Genomic DNA, 18,112 nt, shown 5'->3' with positions numbered 1-18,112 from the left:
TACTCCAGAAAAGAAAAAAGCATTTTTGCAGGAGATTTTTGACAAAACAGCACACCCATTCACTTCCCCAAACTATCTGTCTAGGCTGACATTTTCCATGAAGACCCACAACAGCAGATCTCATGCAACACACAGATCCCTCTGCACACTTCATTGAGAACAAAACGCAAAATTGTAATTATTTCCAGCATCGAAATCTGTTTGCCATTGGGAAAACTCTAACAGGTCACAATAGCACACAGGATTTTTCTGATCAGAAAGCCTGTTTGCTTTCAGGAGATGGCTCTTATTGAAAGCAACAACTTTGTTCAGGATTTAAGTAGGGGGTGAGGAAATAGGAGCTGAGTAAGGCTTTTTTTTCTATTGTTCCTCTCAACAGGTGGGAGGCTGTTCACACAGCTCTGCAGAATGGCAGAGGAGGCCAAAAAGCCAGGAAATGCAACTGCCCTCTGCCAGCACTCCAGGAATGAGAAGAGTTAAGCTGGGAGCCAAGGTGCACAGCTCAAGTTTAGCTACAGAAACAAGGGCAGCAGAGGTCTCACAGTAAAATACTGCCACTCACAACCTGCAGCAGTCCCGTGTCCCAGCGTTCCCTGGCAGCAAGTGCTGCAAGCAGGCACTACAGACAGTGAGAACTCGTGGCAAGCTCACAAAAGCCAGCATATGCCATCAGCACTTCGGATCAGACTGGCTCATCTGAATTGATGATCCTGCTGGGGATCCACACAGCACCACAAATCGGGATTTCTAGGATAATTCTCGTCCCTACAAAGCAAAATCGGGGAAAATTAAAGAGAGATGTTCTTGTAAAATGTTAGACTGCATTAAAGCTGCTACATCAGGCATTTTGGAGTGGGAACATTTTTAAATTAATGCTTCTCAAATACTTTATCTACACCTCAGTTAAAAAACCAAGTAACAGAATAAGGCTTATTATATTTTAATTTTCTAACTCCACAGAAAATGTCTCAGTATAGTAGGTCAATTTACATGAGATAAATTACCAAATCTAACATTCTAGAGAAAGTTTGTAGCAGCCAGGGACTAAAACTCCTCTTGTTCTTAGAAGCATTCCCTTCATATGAGGCCTGCCAGTTCAAAGCAATAAGAAAGAAAACCAAAATGCTTCGAAGTATCAGCTAAAGGTTACATGGCTTTCACTGAAATAGGATGACTTGGTTACATTTAATAGTGAAGAGCAGAAAAAAAGGAGCTAAAAATCCAAATTCTACCAACTTCAAAAGAAACTTCCTGACCAATACATACCTACACCCAACTGAAGTATTTCAGCTTTTGTTACATGCAGCGACTCCTTCTTTTGAAAGGTAGTCACCCCACCACCCAGGTCTGAAGGTACTATTAAACTAGAGAAGTTGTGCTGTCCCAGGCTTAGCCCATTAAATATGACATCTCCTTGGCAGACCTTTTTCACCAAAGAACTCGGGAAATTCGCACAGGAAATCTACTTCTGGTAGTGCACACTATAACCAACACTCACTGCTTCTCATCCCAAACACACAGCATCTCAGATCTTCAGGCGCCTGTTTCTTCCCAACCTAGGCACCAGCCGTTCCATTTCCTAAAAAAGACCTTGCAGAAATACACCATGAGATCATACAATTGAGATTGCTAAATACATATAAATGAACCCTCTGCAAATGGCTCGAGTGATCTTAGTAATTTCTCCTTAATATCTGATCTGAAACTGCACCTTCTGATGTAATGCACTGCCAGAGAACACTTGAAATACCCCCAGCTTTCTCCCTCTCTCACCGTTTGTTACCAATAATAGCAGGTGAGATAAAGTTATCACATATATTTACTTACATTCACAGTCTTGCACATGAACAGCAGCAAAACTTCATTTGCATTTCAGGCTACTGGAAGCAGTACAGCTCGCACATATTTTTGGGCGTACGCTTAGTCCAAGCTGGCTTCACCAATTTCAGCTTGAAAGCAGCATTTGTTTTCACATGTTTTAGATGGGAGTACATATGAAGTCAGTGAGCACACAAGCCTGCCAAGCCAACACCTTTCTCAGTCAGTTTTCCAAGGGCAACTACTTAATGTAGGTCTCCTGTGCTTAATTAACACTTTATTTTCAACCCTATGACACAAGGGTGAACTACAAATACAACTAATAAGATCCTACGTGGCAAGCAATCTAGGTAATTCCTAAACTGACTATATCCACGCTGACACCAACAATACTGCAAGCACAAAGAGATGCCATATTAACACTTACACCAGCATGGACACAAGAGGTAGGAAGAAGACCATCACTGGCAAACTTTAAAGAGAAAATTTTCAAAATCATTAGAGACAATGGTGGGAGCTGCAGAAAGCAAAGAGTCTCTGTGGCCTTGCACTAAAAACCTCAAACGGGATCAGTGAAAGGTTTGCAGATGAAGAGCTGTGCAGTTCAAGGAGCCACCTTCACCTACAGCACACAGGTTTCGTCATTCACCTGCTATTTTGGCTACCTGTCAGGTCCATTTGTGCTTCACAGCTTGTCCTCAACTCTTGATAAAAATCAAAGCTGATTTGTGTCATTACAATGCCCGCAACAGGAAACGTACAAAGCGCCCGTCTGTCAGCACAGCAACGCTGCGAGGAGCTGGAGGGTGGAGGAGCAAACTGACAAAGGTTTAGAATCACAGTGGAGACAATCAGAACATTTTCTATTCCTCTGACATGTGAATGACACATATTTCAACACTCCAGTAAAGCTTATCTCCAGTCAGCTGCATACTAGAGCCACACCACAAAGTATTCTGACTGCAAACGTGTTTACATTATGGACTATGTAAATCACAGCACAAGGTCTCACTGGCCTGAAAAAAAGTTATGTTTTGCATTCATTTTTTCACTGCTTGCTGAATTAGAAGTGGTTTACTCAGTTGTGCACACAGTTTAGCATACCAAAGCCACAGCATCAGCTAAAGATGTCGGTTTTCCAGACAGCCTACAGGTTGCCCTTAAAGTCTAACACCTCTCCTCTCTTTATCCAAGATGTCAAAAACAGGCAGTTTCAGATTTAAGGAAAATACCTCCTTTTTATAAATTAAAATCTGATGAAAATGTAAGCTGATCAGTTCCTAGAGACACTGCCAGAACTGTAATGCACACAAGCATTTTTTCCAAGTTGTTTACAAACAATACACCTAGCAGGGGTTCAGAAAGACGCTGTGCCTTTCTAACAGGCAGAGAGAAAATGTCTGACTGACAAGGCGCCTTAGCCCCTTTCAACATTAGAAGGCACTCTGCCGCTACCTAATTAAGGCACATTCTCTTCTCGTAAAGTATTAACAAAGCACACATTTCCCCGACTAGCACTATATTTGTCATCCTTGAATAAATTACTTCTGTATTGTATTTCATGCACTCTTCCGGCCCACATCCTGCTAGACGCTGAATGCTTACTACTAGGAGCAGATGAGAGGTATGCCTAGGCAAGCTCCATTTCTTGGCTAGATGGACTGACAATGGAAAAGCTGAGTATCAATAAAACAGACACTATGCTAAGAGCAAAGTACCCCTTGTGAAAAATCAGACGAGATGAGAGTGCCCACACACAGGTGGGATTGGTCTCTCCTAAAACATCTCCACCTGGACTGGCAAGGATGTTCGGGACAGTATCAGAGTTACCTTTAAGAGGTCCTTTGGCAAGTTACCCACTCTGCATGCAGGCCATGACCAACAACACCTAAATAATCCCTTTAGCCACCGAATTAGCAAAAACTCCTATAATTTAAACTCCTAACTCCCAAGCTCATACAGAAGAACAGAACAATATTTTTGTAGTATTTTGATATGCACTTTTCTGAGGATTCTTGCCTAACAGCATCACAGCAAATGGTGTTAAACTCCAAGTTATCCTCACAGTGCTCATAAACCAGGAGCTGAGCTCTTGCCGGGACAGAGTGCTGATCTACTCGCAACTATTTTTAAGAGTCTTATTTAAATGAGTTTTCAAATACCTTGAAATACAGCAGTTAACAAAACATTACAAACAAACCAGACACTTCCTCATGAGGAAGACGCTATTCCTGCAGCTCGCCGCTTCTGCACAGTGGCCGAAGAGGCGACGACCGAAGAGATAATCCGTAATCTCCGCAGATTACTTAAACTCCAAGGAAATTTCTACTTTGAGAAACTTCAGGGGAACGGAGAGCATCGCGCTTCCCCTGCCCGGCCCCTCCCCGAGCCGCGGCCGCTCGGACCCCGGGCAGGGCGGGCCGGCCGGCGGGGCCGCCTCCCCGCGGGGAGCCGGGCGGCCACGCGGGTCCGGCCGGGGAACCGCCTCGGCTCCTCGCCGGTTCCGCCACCGCTGCCCTCCCGGCGCCGGAGGGGGGGCGAAGGGCGCGGGGTGACCCCACCTGTGCGCGTCCCCGCGGCCGGGCCGCGGTGACAGCCGGGCCCGCCCGGGGTGACTCGTCCCGGCGAGCCGGGCGGCAGCCGGGGGCCGGCGGGGGAGGCCGCGGCCGGGGCCGGGCCCGCCCTGCGCGGACACCCCGCGGCGGGGACACCCCCCGCTCCCCGCCCGCCGGGCCCGGCGCGGCGCCGCCCGCACTCACGATGGTGACGCTGGCCTTGCGCAGGTCGCGGTTCTCCTCCTGCAGCGCCTTGCACTTGAGCTTGTAGGTCTCCAGCTCGATCTTCAGCACCTTGTTCTCCTGCTGCAGCGAGGCCAGGCGGTTCGTCAGCTCCTCCAGCCGGAACGGCGAGATCACGATCCCGCCCGCTTTGCCGCCCGCCGAGGAGCCGCCGCCGCCGCCCGCCGCGCCGCAGCCGGGCCCCGCGCGCCCGGCCGCCCCCGACAGCGGCCCCGCGGTGCCGCCGCTGCCGCCGCCGCCGTCGGTGTCGCTCTCGCTGGCGCTGTCCGCCATCGCCCCGCGCGCGCCGCCGCCGCCGCCGCCGCCCGAGCAGGGGCGGCGCCCGCCGCGCGCCGGCGCCGAGACGGGTCGCGCGTCCGCCCACAGCGCCGCCTGGCGGCCCGCGCCGGCACCGCGCCGGCCCGGACACAGCGGGATGTGCCGCGAACGGGGGTATCCGGGACGCTCCGAGTCCGGGACCGGAATGTGCCAGGAGAGGGGTTCCCGGACACACAGAACCTGAGACTAAGGGATATTCTCCGGGGGGGGGCTCCCTACACACCGAATCCTGTTCCCGGGATGTCCCCGGAGGGTCTCTCCCGAACCCCACGGCGGGATCTGCTGCGCACCGGAGCCCCGCGGCAAGCAGCTCGTTTGCGGGACTCACCTCATTGTACCGCTAAACCCGTGCGGGGCTCGCTACACACGGCCCAAACTGCCCCAAGCCTTGTTTTGTTTAAGGATTTTTGGACCAAAGCGGCCCAGGGCGCTGCCCGGGCTGCACCCCCGGCCCAGGACCCTTCCCCTGGGCAGCTCGGAGCGGAAGGAGCGGGGACCCCCGTCTGCCGAGCCCCAGGGTCTGCGGGACAGCCCCGGCTGCCAGCCCTGCTGCCCTGACAGCACACAGACCAACTAACTGCATGTTAATGCAGCCCTCCATAGGTCAGCAAAACTGCCTTGAATTAAGATATATGGACCCCCATCTCTCATTACTGATAGTGCATTTCCTGATTAGTAGGTGCATTCGTTTCTTTCATTTTTTTCTTTTTCTTTTTCTCTTTTTTTTTTTTACTATTTCTTTGCAGAGCAGCAGCAGCAAGCTATAGTGGAGAATTTGTGCCACTCATTCTATGGCAAAAGATGGTCTGTATTGCTCCTGGATAAATTAGTCCCCAAGACTGTATAATTGGTTTCTCAATTATTTATGAAGGGGTCTTTAACAACAGTAATTCTTCCATTAGTGGCAAGTAAGGATTTCATTATCTCTAACTGCACTACCTTTTTGTTCCATGCCATAGTAAATTTCAAATTTTACTCTTTTTAATGGCTATAATATATGGAGGAATTCCATCTCTGTAAAGTAATTATTCTTTTCACCTGCCTGGGAATATAAGTGCAGGTCGTTTTATTTTTGGTCTTTTAATCACAAGAAAAGGGCTGCTCCTAGTTCTGAGCTTTGGAAACTGTTTCCTCTGATCTCTGTCTGTGTGTCTGTCCCTGGCACACAATGCTCCCCCAAACGGGGCTCAGAATGGAGAGGGAGGCAAGTGGGAGTCCCCATCCAGCACCAGCAGAGACGCACAGCTCTTCCTCAGCCCCATCAGAAGGCATCAGTGCAGGGCTTTTCAGGCTAGAAAGGGTCCTGCATCCCCTTCCCAGCCCAGTGGAAACTGAGGCACACTCCTGCATCCCACTACCTCCACACTGATCCTGGTGATGACATTAACATGTAATAGAGACACCAAGCAACCCTCATGACCACCCTGGCAGCTGCTGCCCCTCAGCTGGATTTGCCATCTCTGGGCTTAGTTAGGGTGAGATTTCTCCCAGACATAACAGCATTGTCCTCAAGAGATGCTGCCATAGATGCACAGAGCAGCTGAGGATGTCCATGAGGTCTCATGAGACCTTTTTTGGTGCTATCCTAAGATGTCCCTGCAGCAACCCCTGGGTCTGCAGTGCCACACGAGCCTGACTACCTGGGCAGCTGCCAGCTCCATGCCCAGGCTGAGCCTTTCCACCAGAATGGGTTGTGGGATAAAAACCTTGAGGGATTAAAATAGGATCCAAAAAACAGTGAGCACTGTTTTGGACAGCTAGTTGCATTTCACCAGAATTTCTTTCAAATAGGTGTGCTGATATTTGGGAAGCTGGCTGGACACCACAGGGTCATGAGGATATGTTATTTCATGCACAACCTCCACAGCACAGGTGAGAGCTGCAAAGCTGGTTTGTGTCTGTGCACATGTTCTCCTCAAATCAAACTAATTTCTAAACCAGCAGGTTTATACCTCAATGTTCTTGCTTCATCTGTCTGCCCAGCTCTGATCAGCCAGTTTTCTCCCCTGCTTTCAGCAGGACTGCTCACATTTGAGCATTCAGTCTTGCTGAATCGAGGCCTAAATATTTTGAAGGCCTGAATCAGCAGAACACACATCTGCTCCAGGCTAATCTTACCCAGCAAGCCCCACGGCGTGCTTAACCTTAAGCCACTCTTCAGACCTATCCATGTTAATCTTAAGTGCTTTGCTGATTTGGAGCACTATAATTTTTCAGAGGACATGTCCTCTGCTCCTTCAGACACTAAAATTAGCCTGGAAACAGACAGGGAGGTGCAGGCAACATCCTCGACCCGGCAGCTGGGCTGGACAGGCTCAGCCAGGGGCTGCATCCCTGGGATCACAGCAGGACGATCTGGTGCTGCCTTCAGCAGAGCAGTTCTGGGGTGCTGCAGACAGCAGCTACAGAGATGAGGGATCTTGAGGCAACAGGGGAGCTCTCCTCCAGCCCCTTTTGCTGTCCCTCTCTCTCTGCTGGGCTGGCATCAGAGGTCTCACTCCCAGCCAGCACGCCAACTTTCATAACAGTGAGTTATAACTTGGCACTTCTGTGGCTCTCTCTAGTTCAAAGCCATGCTGAAACATTATCTAATTAATTCACACAATAGCCCTGGAAGGCAAGAAAGGGAGGTAGGAAGCTGCGTTACTTGCCCAATGACAAACACTGAGTCAGTGCAGGAGTGGGAGGAAAACTCAAGGGCCTTGGATGTTTAGATCTGAGATGGCATCCTTCTTGTTGCAACAGCAGTTCAGTCATTTAAAAAATAACACCTGTATATTTAATTACAATTACAGCCAACTACTCCTAATTAATAGATTAAACAGGGAGAGAAAATGTTATCCTAATTAGCACCCCCAAAAAATTAAAAGAATCACATGCTTTTTACATCTGTAGGATGTTAACCAAGTCAATTAAAAAGTATAAATATGCGGTATAAGCAAAATTAGCCAAACTCCCTTTTGAAGACGTATACAGCAGAGGCTGCCCCACTGACAGGGCTGCTCAGGTGCTCCTGGTCCCCACTGCAGGCAGCAAGGGTCTTGGCATCACAGGAAAAGCCACCACAACCAGCCTGCCACCACCACAGCACCTGCAGGACAAGGTCCCCACCCTCCTTGCCTCAGTATCTTTTTATTGCATGAAAAATAAAGCAGAACTGTAAGGAGGAAAGGAAAGGTGTTTGTAGAAATAAAGACTATGAAAATGTCACCAGCGCTGTTATAGCAGGAGAGCAGACCTATCAAGAAGAAGAAATAATAAAACAGGGATTTATTCACAGAAACTATCATTACAGGAGGTAGTGGGCAATTAGAAACAGTGTTCCATAAACTCACATCAGCAGCAGAAATATTGTATAAAATACATTTCTAGGTGTGAGGGGTTAGAAGAGGTATGTTCAGAGATTTAATGTAATCCTTAATGTAATTCCAGAGGTCCATTAATCGGCTGGAAGACCTTCTATAAGAATACAATTTCATTAAAATATTCAGTAGTTATAGACTGAAGAGGAAAAGGCCAACTGAAGCTAATTAACCTAAGGGAAAAAAGTCCGCACAGTACTCAGAGTACCTGACTGAAATGGGGGGTGGAGGGAAAGAGGGAATGGAAAGACAAAGTTGCAGGAAAATGCAATTAATGAAATATACAGCTAGGAAAATAAACTGAAGCAGCATTAAAAAGGACATGAACTGTACATAAGGGAATATTGAAAGGGGGAAATGAGGTTCATATGTGGAGAGGTAGTAGAAGGGGAGAAAGCTTGGTTTGAAAGATATTTATATGAGCAGAAAAAACTCAAATTCTAGATTAAGGAATCTATTGATGCAAGTTAAAACATGTTTTCTAACAAGCAATTCAGATGAAAATAATGTCATGCTGCTTTGCTTTTCGGACCAGCAATTATTTAATCAGAAATCTGTATTAGGAAAGTAGTCTCTTAGTAAGATAGAGTATCTGACTATGAAAATGTGCTGTGTGGTAGCCAGCCAGTAGCTAATGCATCTTCAGCTCTGGGGCTTTGCTTTTGTATCCCTGTTCTCCCCAGGGAATTTTTTTCAGAGTTCATACCAGGTTGGTTCTGTTGCTCTGGCCATGTCATAATGATACCCAGCCCCTGGAAGCCTTCCAAGGAAGTTGGTGAACGGGGGATTGCTGTACTTTGCTGTTTTACAGCCCAAATAGCTCTCAATAATTGAACATTAGTGTGGTGGGAAAAGTACCAAGAAAACTTTTATGATAAATCTTCACCATCCTCCAGGACTTTGGGTCAAATAAATAAAGACATGCACAATTTGCATGCTGTTTTTAGCATCAGCAGTTATGAAAAATGTGGCACATACACAGATTTTCCTTGAGCAGCTCATTTTTCTGTCCTTCACTAACCTTTTCCTCTCCCAGTAATGGACTACTTTTTATATCAAGCATTATGCAGCAGGCTGAGGCTAAAGGGTCCACATCTCCATCAGAAAACTGCTGTACTTTCAACCAAACAATACTTTCTGGTGCACTAAGAGACCATTTTCCCCTCCCTTGCTCGCTTGGGGGTTAGAGGCAAGCTGAACCAGGAGCTCCTCCTCTTCCAGCCCCAGTTTGGTAGGATCTGCCCTGAAAACAGAGGTCCTGTTTGCATTCCCCACACATGACCCCGAGGCCAAGAATGCAATGGATCAGCAGCAGCTTTTCCATGCATCATGCACAAGAACCAAGCCCTTTGCCAACACCCTGCCCAGCATCACTGAGTTTGTATAAAAATTTGATAAAATTGCCACTGATGGACTTCATGGAGTTTCACCAAATGTTGTCGACTTGGTCCTGCTAAACTCCTCCTCTAGAGGGCATGGAGAGGTTTTTGGGACATGTGCCCCACATCCCAGGCTGCAGTGGCCTCCCCAGCAGAGCACCTCGATTTCCTGCACACTGTGTGCTACAGACAAAGCCTGTGTTAAACAACCCCTCAGGAAATTAGCATTAATTAGCAGAGTGCTGCAATCCTGCAAGTGACTGCCACTTATCCCACTAATGTTGGCTCCACACTATGGGAGATCTTAGAATTTCTGACATTAAAATTGTTACTGGCCACAAATAAAATGTAATTGATATTCTTTCAGAAATGGAAAAAGTATGGTAGGATACTCTGCAGCATTATTAATTAGTGCTAAATCAAATATCAATGGATGAAAATAACGCTGTATTTAGCAATCAAGTTTATTTTAATAGATGCAATCAGAATCCCATGACTTACAATTTTGCCTCTAAGGGGAATGTTCTCACTGAGGAAAACATGAAAAAAAAAAAAAAGACAAAAGTGTACATTTAGGTAGGGTCCTCTCTCACTCCAGAGCTGTCTGTGCCATTTGCTTGTTCTGGCAAGATTTCTGGTTTCCTTCTCATATGACCATTTACACTTTAACCTTGTTTTTTCCCAAATATCCTGAGCTACTGTTGGAATCACTCAGTGCAAAACAAAACCAACACCCAGAAAATCCTGTTTGTGCAGCATTTAGTATGAAATTTTAAACTCTGTGAATATCGCTGGAGATTTTCTGTTCTCTGTTGTCTCTCTGTATTTAACGGGGAAGCAAACTGACACAGGTGTGCCCGTGCAGCAGCTGCTGGGGACTGGCACCTGCCAGCAGTGGGACCTGTCAGTGCCGGCCCAGGAGAGGCTGTCAGGGTCACAGCCTGCTCGGGCACCCCTGTGACAGGGCTGGGCTGCAGGAGCACCCTCAGAGCCCCGAGCTGAGCCAGCAGCTCCTGAGTGTGCTGTGACAGGCGAGAGCGCAGAGCTGCCACACAAAGCATGGCAGGAGAGCTCTGAGACTCACCTGCACACTCTGCTACCTGCACAGGCAGCCTGGCTTCTCTGTCTTCTGCCTGCCAGAGCTGCCATTCCAGGGACAGTCACAGCTTCTCTCCACACCAGCACCAGGCACTAACAGGGAACCAGGCAGATGAAGAGATTAGTCAAACAAAACGCTGCCTTTTGGATGCTGTTAGAGATTGAAGAGAGGCTCTTCTACAGTACAGCTCCTGCCTTCCTGCTGGTTGTCACCATGGCCTTTGCTTCCAGATGTACAATCATGATATTATATATATATACATCTCCCAGCATTTCCTGAAAACCCTCTCTCTCATTCAGCTGGTCAGGATGCTGGAAGGGAGGAAGGCATCTGGATGGAGAGGCTGCAGGATGATTGCTGCTGTCAGATTGTGAACTGCAGGAAGAAGCACTTGTTCTCCCATGGTGCAAGTGGCATTTGTCCTCCAAACTTTGGCATAAGGACCCGAACCACCAGCACTGTACCAGCACCAGCAGTATCCTGACCTAGGTAAAACATACAGTGCAACACAGACTGGCTGCTCAAACACTGAAAACTTCATTTACCATCACTGCTTCAAAAGCCAGTGGCCCTAATAACTCAGAGACACTGACAAACCAACCTGTTACGTTCTCCAAGTGCTGCTGTTCGTCACAGTCAGGAGAGCTTTGCTGACTGACCCAGGTGAGGAGCAGGTCCTGTGGGGATCACCAGATAACAACAAGCAGACTGAGGTGGATCTGTAGAAGAGGAGCTTCCTCAGGTGCCAAAGCTGGGGTGAAGTACCTCATCTTCACATTGCCTTAAAAACCAGGTAAAACAGATCCTTGCATAATAAATTGTATTTACTGCACCTGAGCAGAAGCCTGCAGTTCAGACCAGTGTGTGTACTGATGCTACAAACCTGTTTTGGCCACATTCTTTATAGTGCTCCATCACCCATAATATACAGGAAGTGCATGCAATATACAGGGGATGCACATTTTAATGTCCTCATGGGCTGTGGGTCTGTTACTGATCTGGCTGATACTGGGGAGACAATTGCTTTTAGTAGTGCTTTTCCTGGTTCTTGACAGGGCGAAAGAATTTACAGGAGGTGCAGAGCTCACATGTGTTGTAGAAAGGGCTGCACACACCCCCGTTGCACAGGCCCCTTTCCCAAATCTCCAATCCTGAGAGTGGGTTTTCCTTAGCCTTGCTGGGCATGTGCTGCTGGCTGCTGTGTTTTCCTCCTGCTGCCCCGACCTGGGGAGAGCCTGCCAAGGGATGGCCTGTCACACTGGGAAGATGAAGAGGTGGATTAGACAAAAGAAACAGAGAGGAAAAGCAGCTGAAAGCCAGGGGCAGATAACTGCTGGCCTTGCAAAGCCTCACATCTGTGGGGTACAAGAACACTGCCAAATACACGTTATCCAAGAGTTTTAACACAATTTATTTTATGCTTAAATAATCAACTAGATCATCCAGTGTTTGTTGTTTTCATACATATGTAATTAGAGCTATTATCAATGAATGCTGTTTCCATATGAATATAATCAACAAATTAAAGTATTTCACCAAAAACCAAATAAAAATGCCCTTTAAAACACAGCAGCCTTAACAACCTAATATTACACTGCTAGGATGATTACAGATGATTGGCTTACTGAAAGATTCTACATCTTATAGCCAGTACACAATACAGTAATAATTTTACAGCGTGCTGCCAGTCTATTAGCTAATAATTTCTCTTCAGTTCATTTAAAAATATCCCAAACTTGTGCTCCTTAGAGCACCAACCCACTTCTAAAGCTGCAAGCATTACCCCCATTATAAAGCAAGAACAGATAGCACCCCCCTCCCCATAATGTAACTACTGTATATGTTATGGGTCTTAGGTCATTTCATTGAAAAATTGGCAACAGCAACAAATATTAGATGAAGGGCTTTGTGTTTACAGATAAAATCTTATTTTTCATGTTGCGGAATAGTGTTTGCAAAACTGGAAAAGATTTAATCAAAATAAGGTGAAACACATGCATCAAAATATTAGTACTCTGAAGAAAAATTTTCACAGAACTACAGAATTCCTCATTTTGGGAATCATTTAAATTTGCAGCAGATTTTAAAGATTTTTTTAAAATCAAGCTAGCGATTTTGCATATACAAACATTATAATTGCTAATATACAAGAATCTGTGAAGATACACCCAGAATATCCCTGTAGGTGCAGCCATTTGAGACACCTAGCCTGCTCAATGCATTCGCAATATTCTGTTTGTGATCGAAAAGGCAGTGCCTTATCAACACTTATTCTATTTTGTTAGAATTTATACAGTGTTATTTATTTACAGCAAAACTATTGATGTTTAAAAAAGAAACAAATAGTGTTTTATACCCTGACAGTTTGGGTCCAAGAAAAATAAGGCGAGCTGTTGTGGATTTTAGTATTTTTAGTGTCTTTCCATGGTTTAACCATTTCGTCTTCGCATATCCTCTCTGGCCACAGGAATTTATTTCTTTTGAGATGACATCAAACTGCTTGAGAGAAGCTGATAACAGCATGGCATCTTGTATATACACTGCATTGGTAACTGAGCACCCTCCAATCCTGTGAATGAATGTGAATTTCCATGCTCTGTAAATTGGCTCATGCTAAATTAATTTTTTTGTCTGGGATTTTTTTTTGTTTGTTTTTTTTTTTCTTTTTGCATAAAAACCATGCGGTTAATGTGGGGAAGCAGCAAACACACGCACACTTTTATAGGTGAATGTTTTAATTCCTGTTGATTTTTCTTCCGTGAGTGTCCCTCTAGAATACTGGCAGTAAAAGCACACTGTGGAGAGAAAACAGAGAACAAATAATGTCAGAAATATCTTGTTAGAGTCAGTTTCCTGCCTTTCCCTGACTAAACAGAAATGTAATTGGAATTCTGCAATAGGCTAAATCACACAGCTTCTAGGTAGGCAATGACATTAGCTGAGCTCCAGCGTGAGGGGAAAATGCAGCTGCAGATGTCCACACTGCTCATGAACTGATTTATAATTATGTTTGCAGCACACTGCATTTCATCATCCCGGACATCCACCAGCTCATCTGATCCAGTGATGACGAGGAATAGGTTCTTTTGTTGTGGAAGGAACAGCATCATCTCCAGACAGAGAGAGCTGCTGCTTCCACAGCACGTTTTTCTTCATTGTGTGCAAGCATCCCCACAGTGATAGAAAACCTGCTCTCCTTGCACCTCCACCTCTGCCAGTTGCTCAGGGAACATTCCTGCAGAGGCAGGAATGCAGCACCCAGCCTTTAGGAGGCTTGGTGAAGGACAAAAGCAGGGACAAGGAGCAGCGCCATCCATCTCCCTCCAGCCTGGCTTGCATGAGCAGCACAAGGAGAGACAGTCCAGCTCCTGCTCTCTCACCCCTCCAACTAGAGCCATGCACATAAGGACAGCAAGTTAGTGACATGTGTTGTACAACAGCAGCAGAGAGGGCAGGAAGCAGAAGCATAAACACAGCACTGAGCATGAGTGGAAGCCCTGCAGCTCTTGGGCACCTGGGCACAGGGCAGCCGGCAGGGCTCGGGCTGGCACGGACATGCCTGCTCAGTAATCAGGTCACAGGTCCACACACATCCCCCAGGAGTGCTCCTTCCACGCTAAAGCAATCTGTCCTTGCCCACATCTACAGTTGTCATAAATCTGTCCTGCTGCTGAGAGCCTCCTGTTCCCACTGCAGCAGTCACGCCAGCTCACACCGTGCTGTCCTGCGGAACTGCACGCACGAGTTCTTGGCTTCTCCTTTCAACCTGTGCTGCACTGTGGGCTTATCTGCAGTGGTGACAGGGACATTTTCACAGCAAAACCTAGCTAACATCGTGATTTTTTCAAACACTCCAAAGAAAAGAACCACCTCTGCCTGCCCAACAGGATTTTTTTTGTCTTTTGTGATTACAAAACAGTTTTTCTATAGAATCCCCTGCCTCTGCAAACACATCCACTTCTGCATCCAAATGAAATGTTTTTAATGGGCTCTTGACTGCCCTGACAATTACCTAGTGCACATTTGGTCATGCTTATCATATCAAAGTTTGGAGCACAGAGATTCATCTTACAGGACAAACTTCCCCCCAGAGCAAAGGTTCATTATCTAAGGCAGACTCCCTGAGTTCCTCAGGGGCTCCAGCATGGAAGATTTGCCTACTGGAAATCACAGGAGAAATGCATCAGCAGCCATGGGAGCAGATCTGATTCTGAGGAACTCAGACTCTGGCTTCCTGAAGGTCAGACTGTTTCATACATCAGGCAAAGATCGCCTAATTTATGTAATTTTATTTTAAAATGAAATGCTTATCCCTGGTGTCTTTTGCATCAAACTCGTACGCTGCCAGGCTCTTTAGCTGCATTGCTTATGGGGTTCAATGCCCCATCTTGCCTTCAATGCCTGAGTTTACACATTTCTGCTGCTCTGGCCCTGCAGATTGACAGTGGAAGCAGCACGGGACCCAGCATGGGACACAATTTCATATAAACAGTGCCATCGCTTTGGCTTGCTTTACTCCCACATGCTTGAGCTCCATTAAGGGGAAAGTTGTGTCAAAAGAATCACCTCCTCTTTCCAAACAACAAATATTTTATGAGTATGTTGAGTACCAAGCCATGAGAAGCTGTGTTATTCTATTAGCACACACAGGAGGACTCTCAGTAAAAGCAGCAATTCAGGTGGATGCAGTAGGTGCTTACCAGACACTGAAATCACACCAGTCACCTCACAGAGCTTGCTCCCTGGGGCTTGATCCATAAATCCCTCAGCTAGATCCCGCACACTGAGTGCTGTTTGTCTAAATGGCTCTACTCACAGGCACAGAGCACCTGCAGGGCCGGGGGGCTGTAGGGGTTACCTTACATTGCATCAGTTAGAAGGGACTGGTGACTCAAGAGAGACTCTGCTTCTGGCTGTCCTTTTCCTCACTATCTGATCTATTTGCCAGTCCTGTTTATTCTGTTCTTACAGTCAATTCTATACCATATGTACAGTAAAAGGATAACACACAGTATTGCACTTCATAAACTCCTCCTCTGTCCATTTCCTGAAACCCAGCAAAGCTAAGAGAAAGGAGCAGAAAAAAGACATGTCCATGCTAAACCTACACACTTGGAGCCATGACTGATGGGCCAGCATTGAAAGTCACACAGGCACGTCTCTGTGTGTAGCTGTGCCAGTGAGACAAAGCAGCCTCTGGCTTATTTTCTTCACATCTTTACAGAGTGCCCAGCAAAGGTGTCTCAGTCTGTGCATTTGGGTTTAGCTTGGGAAGCCCTTAAACCATCAGCTGCCGGCTTGCTACAATCGTTAAGGCTGGATCAATAAAATTCACAAGGAACAGTTGGTAGGGATTATTTGTTGGCAAATATTGAGACACTTCACTTACAAGGACTTTGACTTGCATAACTGCCCTCAGATCACATGTCTGACAGTGGAAGAAGCATTTCACTCCTAGGTTTATTTGTGTGCAGCTCCTTTACTATTTGTGTTTAAGTTTTAGGGGTAGAAAGTTCTATGGATTACAAACACTGTAAAATTCCGAGAAATCTTACACATGCCTGAGTATTGCTTTGTTTTATTTTCCAAGAAGTAAAGATTAATTTTTATATGTGAACACAAGGTCATTTTCTGCTTACAAGATCAAGGGCCAGCTATTCAGGCCTGCAGCTGGAAAGCAAAGTCAGGGTAGCAGAGGCAAGCCTTTGTGCAGCCCAGTGCTCTTCCCCATGCTGGCAAAAGCTTTCAACAAGGGAAGAAAATTGATCACACTGACCGTTCAGTGGTTGGCTTTCAGCTTTCATGAGTAACTCTTCTTCTCCACGTGTCTGACTTCTTTCTTTGTCTTAACCTTATAAGCTTCTCCCTGCTTTAAAGGAAAAGTATAAACATTAGCACAAGTCTGCAGAGAGCACTCATAATTGTAAACCAGCTTCCAAAACAGGATACACATTTTGCTGTAACAGGATAAGTAAAAAGCAGTTAAATCACATTAACACTTCATTTCAAAGATACACACAATCTATTTATCCACTCTGCTGAGCTGCAAAAGCACAGGTCTGAATTATCATCTTCAAGTAGAAAACACAGCTCTACAGTTTCAGCCTGACCCCTGGGCTGGGGTGCCTGGCTGGCAGTCAGTCCTTGGCAGAGCCCCTGCTGCCAACTGCAGTGGGAGCCAGTGCCACTTTCAGGGAAAAATCCCCTTTCCCAGCTGTCCTCCTGGGCAGCCAAATTGGTGGGCATTCCCAACAGCAGAGCCTGTGGCTGCTCTTATGATGTTTCACAACGTCTGTGCTTCAAAGTGAGCAGGTTAGTAACAGAATAAAGGGAAGAGGAAGAAAGCCAGCAAAAACCACCACTGAAGCAGCATAGAAGTAAAACCAATGACAGTGACAAGCAGTGCAGGTTTCAGCATCTTTAAAACAGCAAACCCCAAAATAAAGTTCATCTTTGCTCATTAAAAGTAGCTCAATAATCATCTAAAAATAAATTCTCCAGTAATCACAAGCCTCATTCACATCAGAGAAAGGCATCTGTTTATGTGTGGCTATGGGCAGAATTTACCCCTCAGGTGATCTGCATTGATGTATTTGTAACTATTTGTAGTTTCCAACTAATCTAATCTGGTGCAGCAAATTGAAAATGTTTACCCCTTGCTGGGCAGGATTTTTTTTTTCCTTCATGAACAACTAGGAAAGAGGGAATGGAAATAAGTTTGTTTCCATTCTCTTATTTCTGTGACTTTTTTCCTTTTTCTTTTTTTATTTTAATTGCCAGAAAAGAAAGGGTATCTGTTATCTTCCTTTCTGAATCTGTTTTCACTCAGACAAGAATTTCATTAGCCTCAGTGACAGTTTTACTTGAGCAGAGATGTCTGAGGGCCATGTGCTGGGGAAGAAGGCACGAGCTCCTCTGAAGCCATTTGTTTCCAGAGGCAATGCCCATTCCCCCAAGGCCTCCTGGGGACAGCTGACAGCTGAGGCACAGCCTGCCCACTCCTGCCCCTGTCACTGAAGTCCTTCCCAAGAGGGGCCGGGGTGTGCTGGCACACAATAGTTCTACTCTTCCTGCTGTCAGGGTGATAAAGCTGGGCATAGTCCAGGCCTGCAGAAGGCTTCCAATTTTGATCCCCAGGGACAAAATCCTGTCTTGGTGCTTGCTTGTAAAGATACCATTGCTTGGGTATGTTCTGACTGACCTGAATCCTGCCAACCCTCAGTCACCAGCACCAGGAGTATCACACCAAGGTGAGCAAGAGGCCACTGGGATCACACTACAGCTCATTCCTCTGGGCTGGTGAAAAAGCCACACAATCCACCTACAGCTGTAAGGTAC

The 18,112-nt window shown here is 46.3% G+C and overlaps 2 protein-coding genes across 30 annotated transcripts in view; both read right to left on the bottom strand.

Annotated features, from left to right (window-relative positions):
- CCDC6 (coiled-coil domain containing 6) overlaps nt 1–4,941 on the bottom strand; it is a 51,115-nt gene extending 46,174 nt beyond the window's left edge. For both annotated transcript variants that reach the window (XR_004060826.1, XM_030950810.1), the window contains exon 1: nt 4,578–4,941. Coding sequence is in view for 1 of the 2 variants with exons in the window: in XM_030950810.1 (XP_030806670.1) it covers nt 4,578–4,889 (312 nt within the window). In the remaining variant the exon portion in view is untranslated. The remainder of the gene's footprint in view (nt 1–4,577) is intronic.
- Nucleotides 4,942–12,164: 7,223 nt separating this feature from the next.
- The window catches only part of ANK3 (ankyrin 3), a 284,651-nt gene continuing 278,703 nt past the window's right edge, over nt 12,165–18,112 (bottom strand). For all 28 annotated transcript variants that reach the window (XM_030950841.1, XM_030950832.1, XM_030950843.1 and 25 more), the window contains 2 exons: nt 16,551–16,643; nt 12,165–13,569 (listed from right to left, as the gene is read on the bottom strand). In XM_030950841.1, coding sequence (XP_030806701.1) covers nt 16,575–16,643 — 69 coding nt within the window. In that variant the 3' untranslated portion in view covers nt 12,165–13,569; nt 16,551–16,574. The remainder of the gene's footprint in view (nt 13,570–16,550; nt 16,644–18,112) is intronic.

This window comes from Camarhynchus parvulus, chromosome 6, assembly GCF_901933205.1.
Source record: "Camarhynchus parvulus chromosome 6, STF_HiC, whole genome shotgun sequence".
In the NCBI taxonomy this organism is placed as follows: domain Eukaryota; kingdom Metazoa; phylum Chordata; class Aves; order Passeriformes; family Thraupidae; genus Camarhynchus; species Camarhynchus parvulus.
The sequence above is the reverse complement of the archived record's forward strand: the minus strand, read 5'-3'. Positions and strand labels throughout refer to the sequence as shown.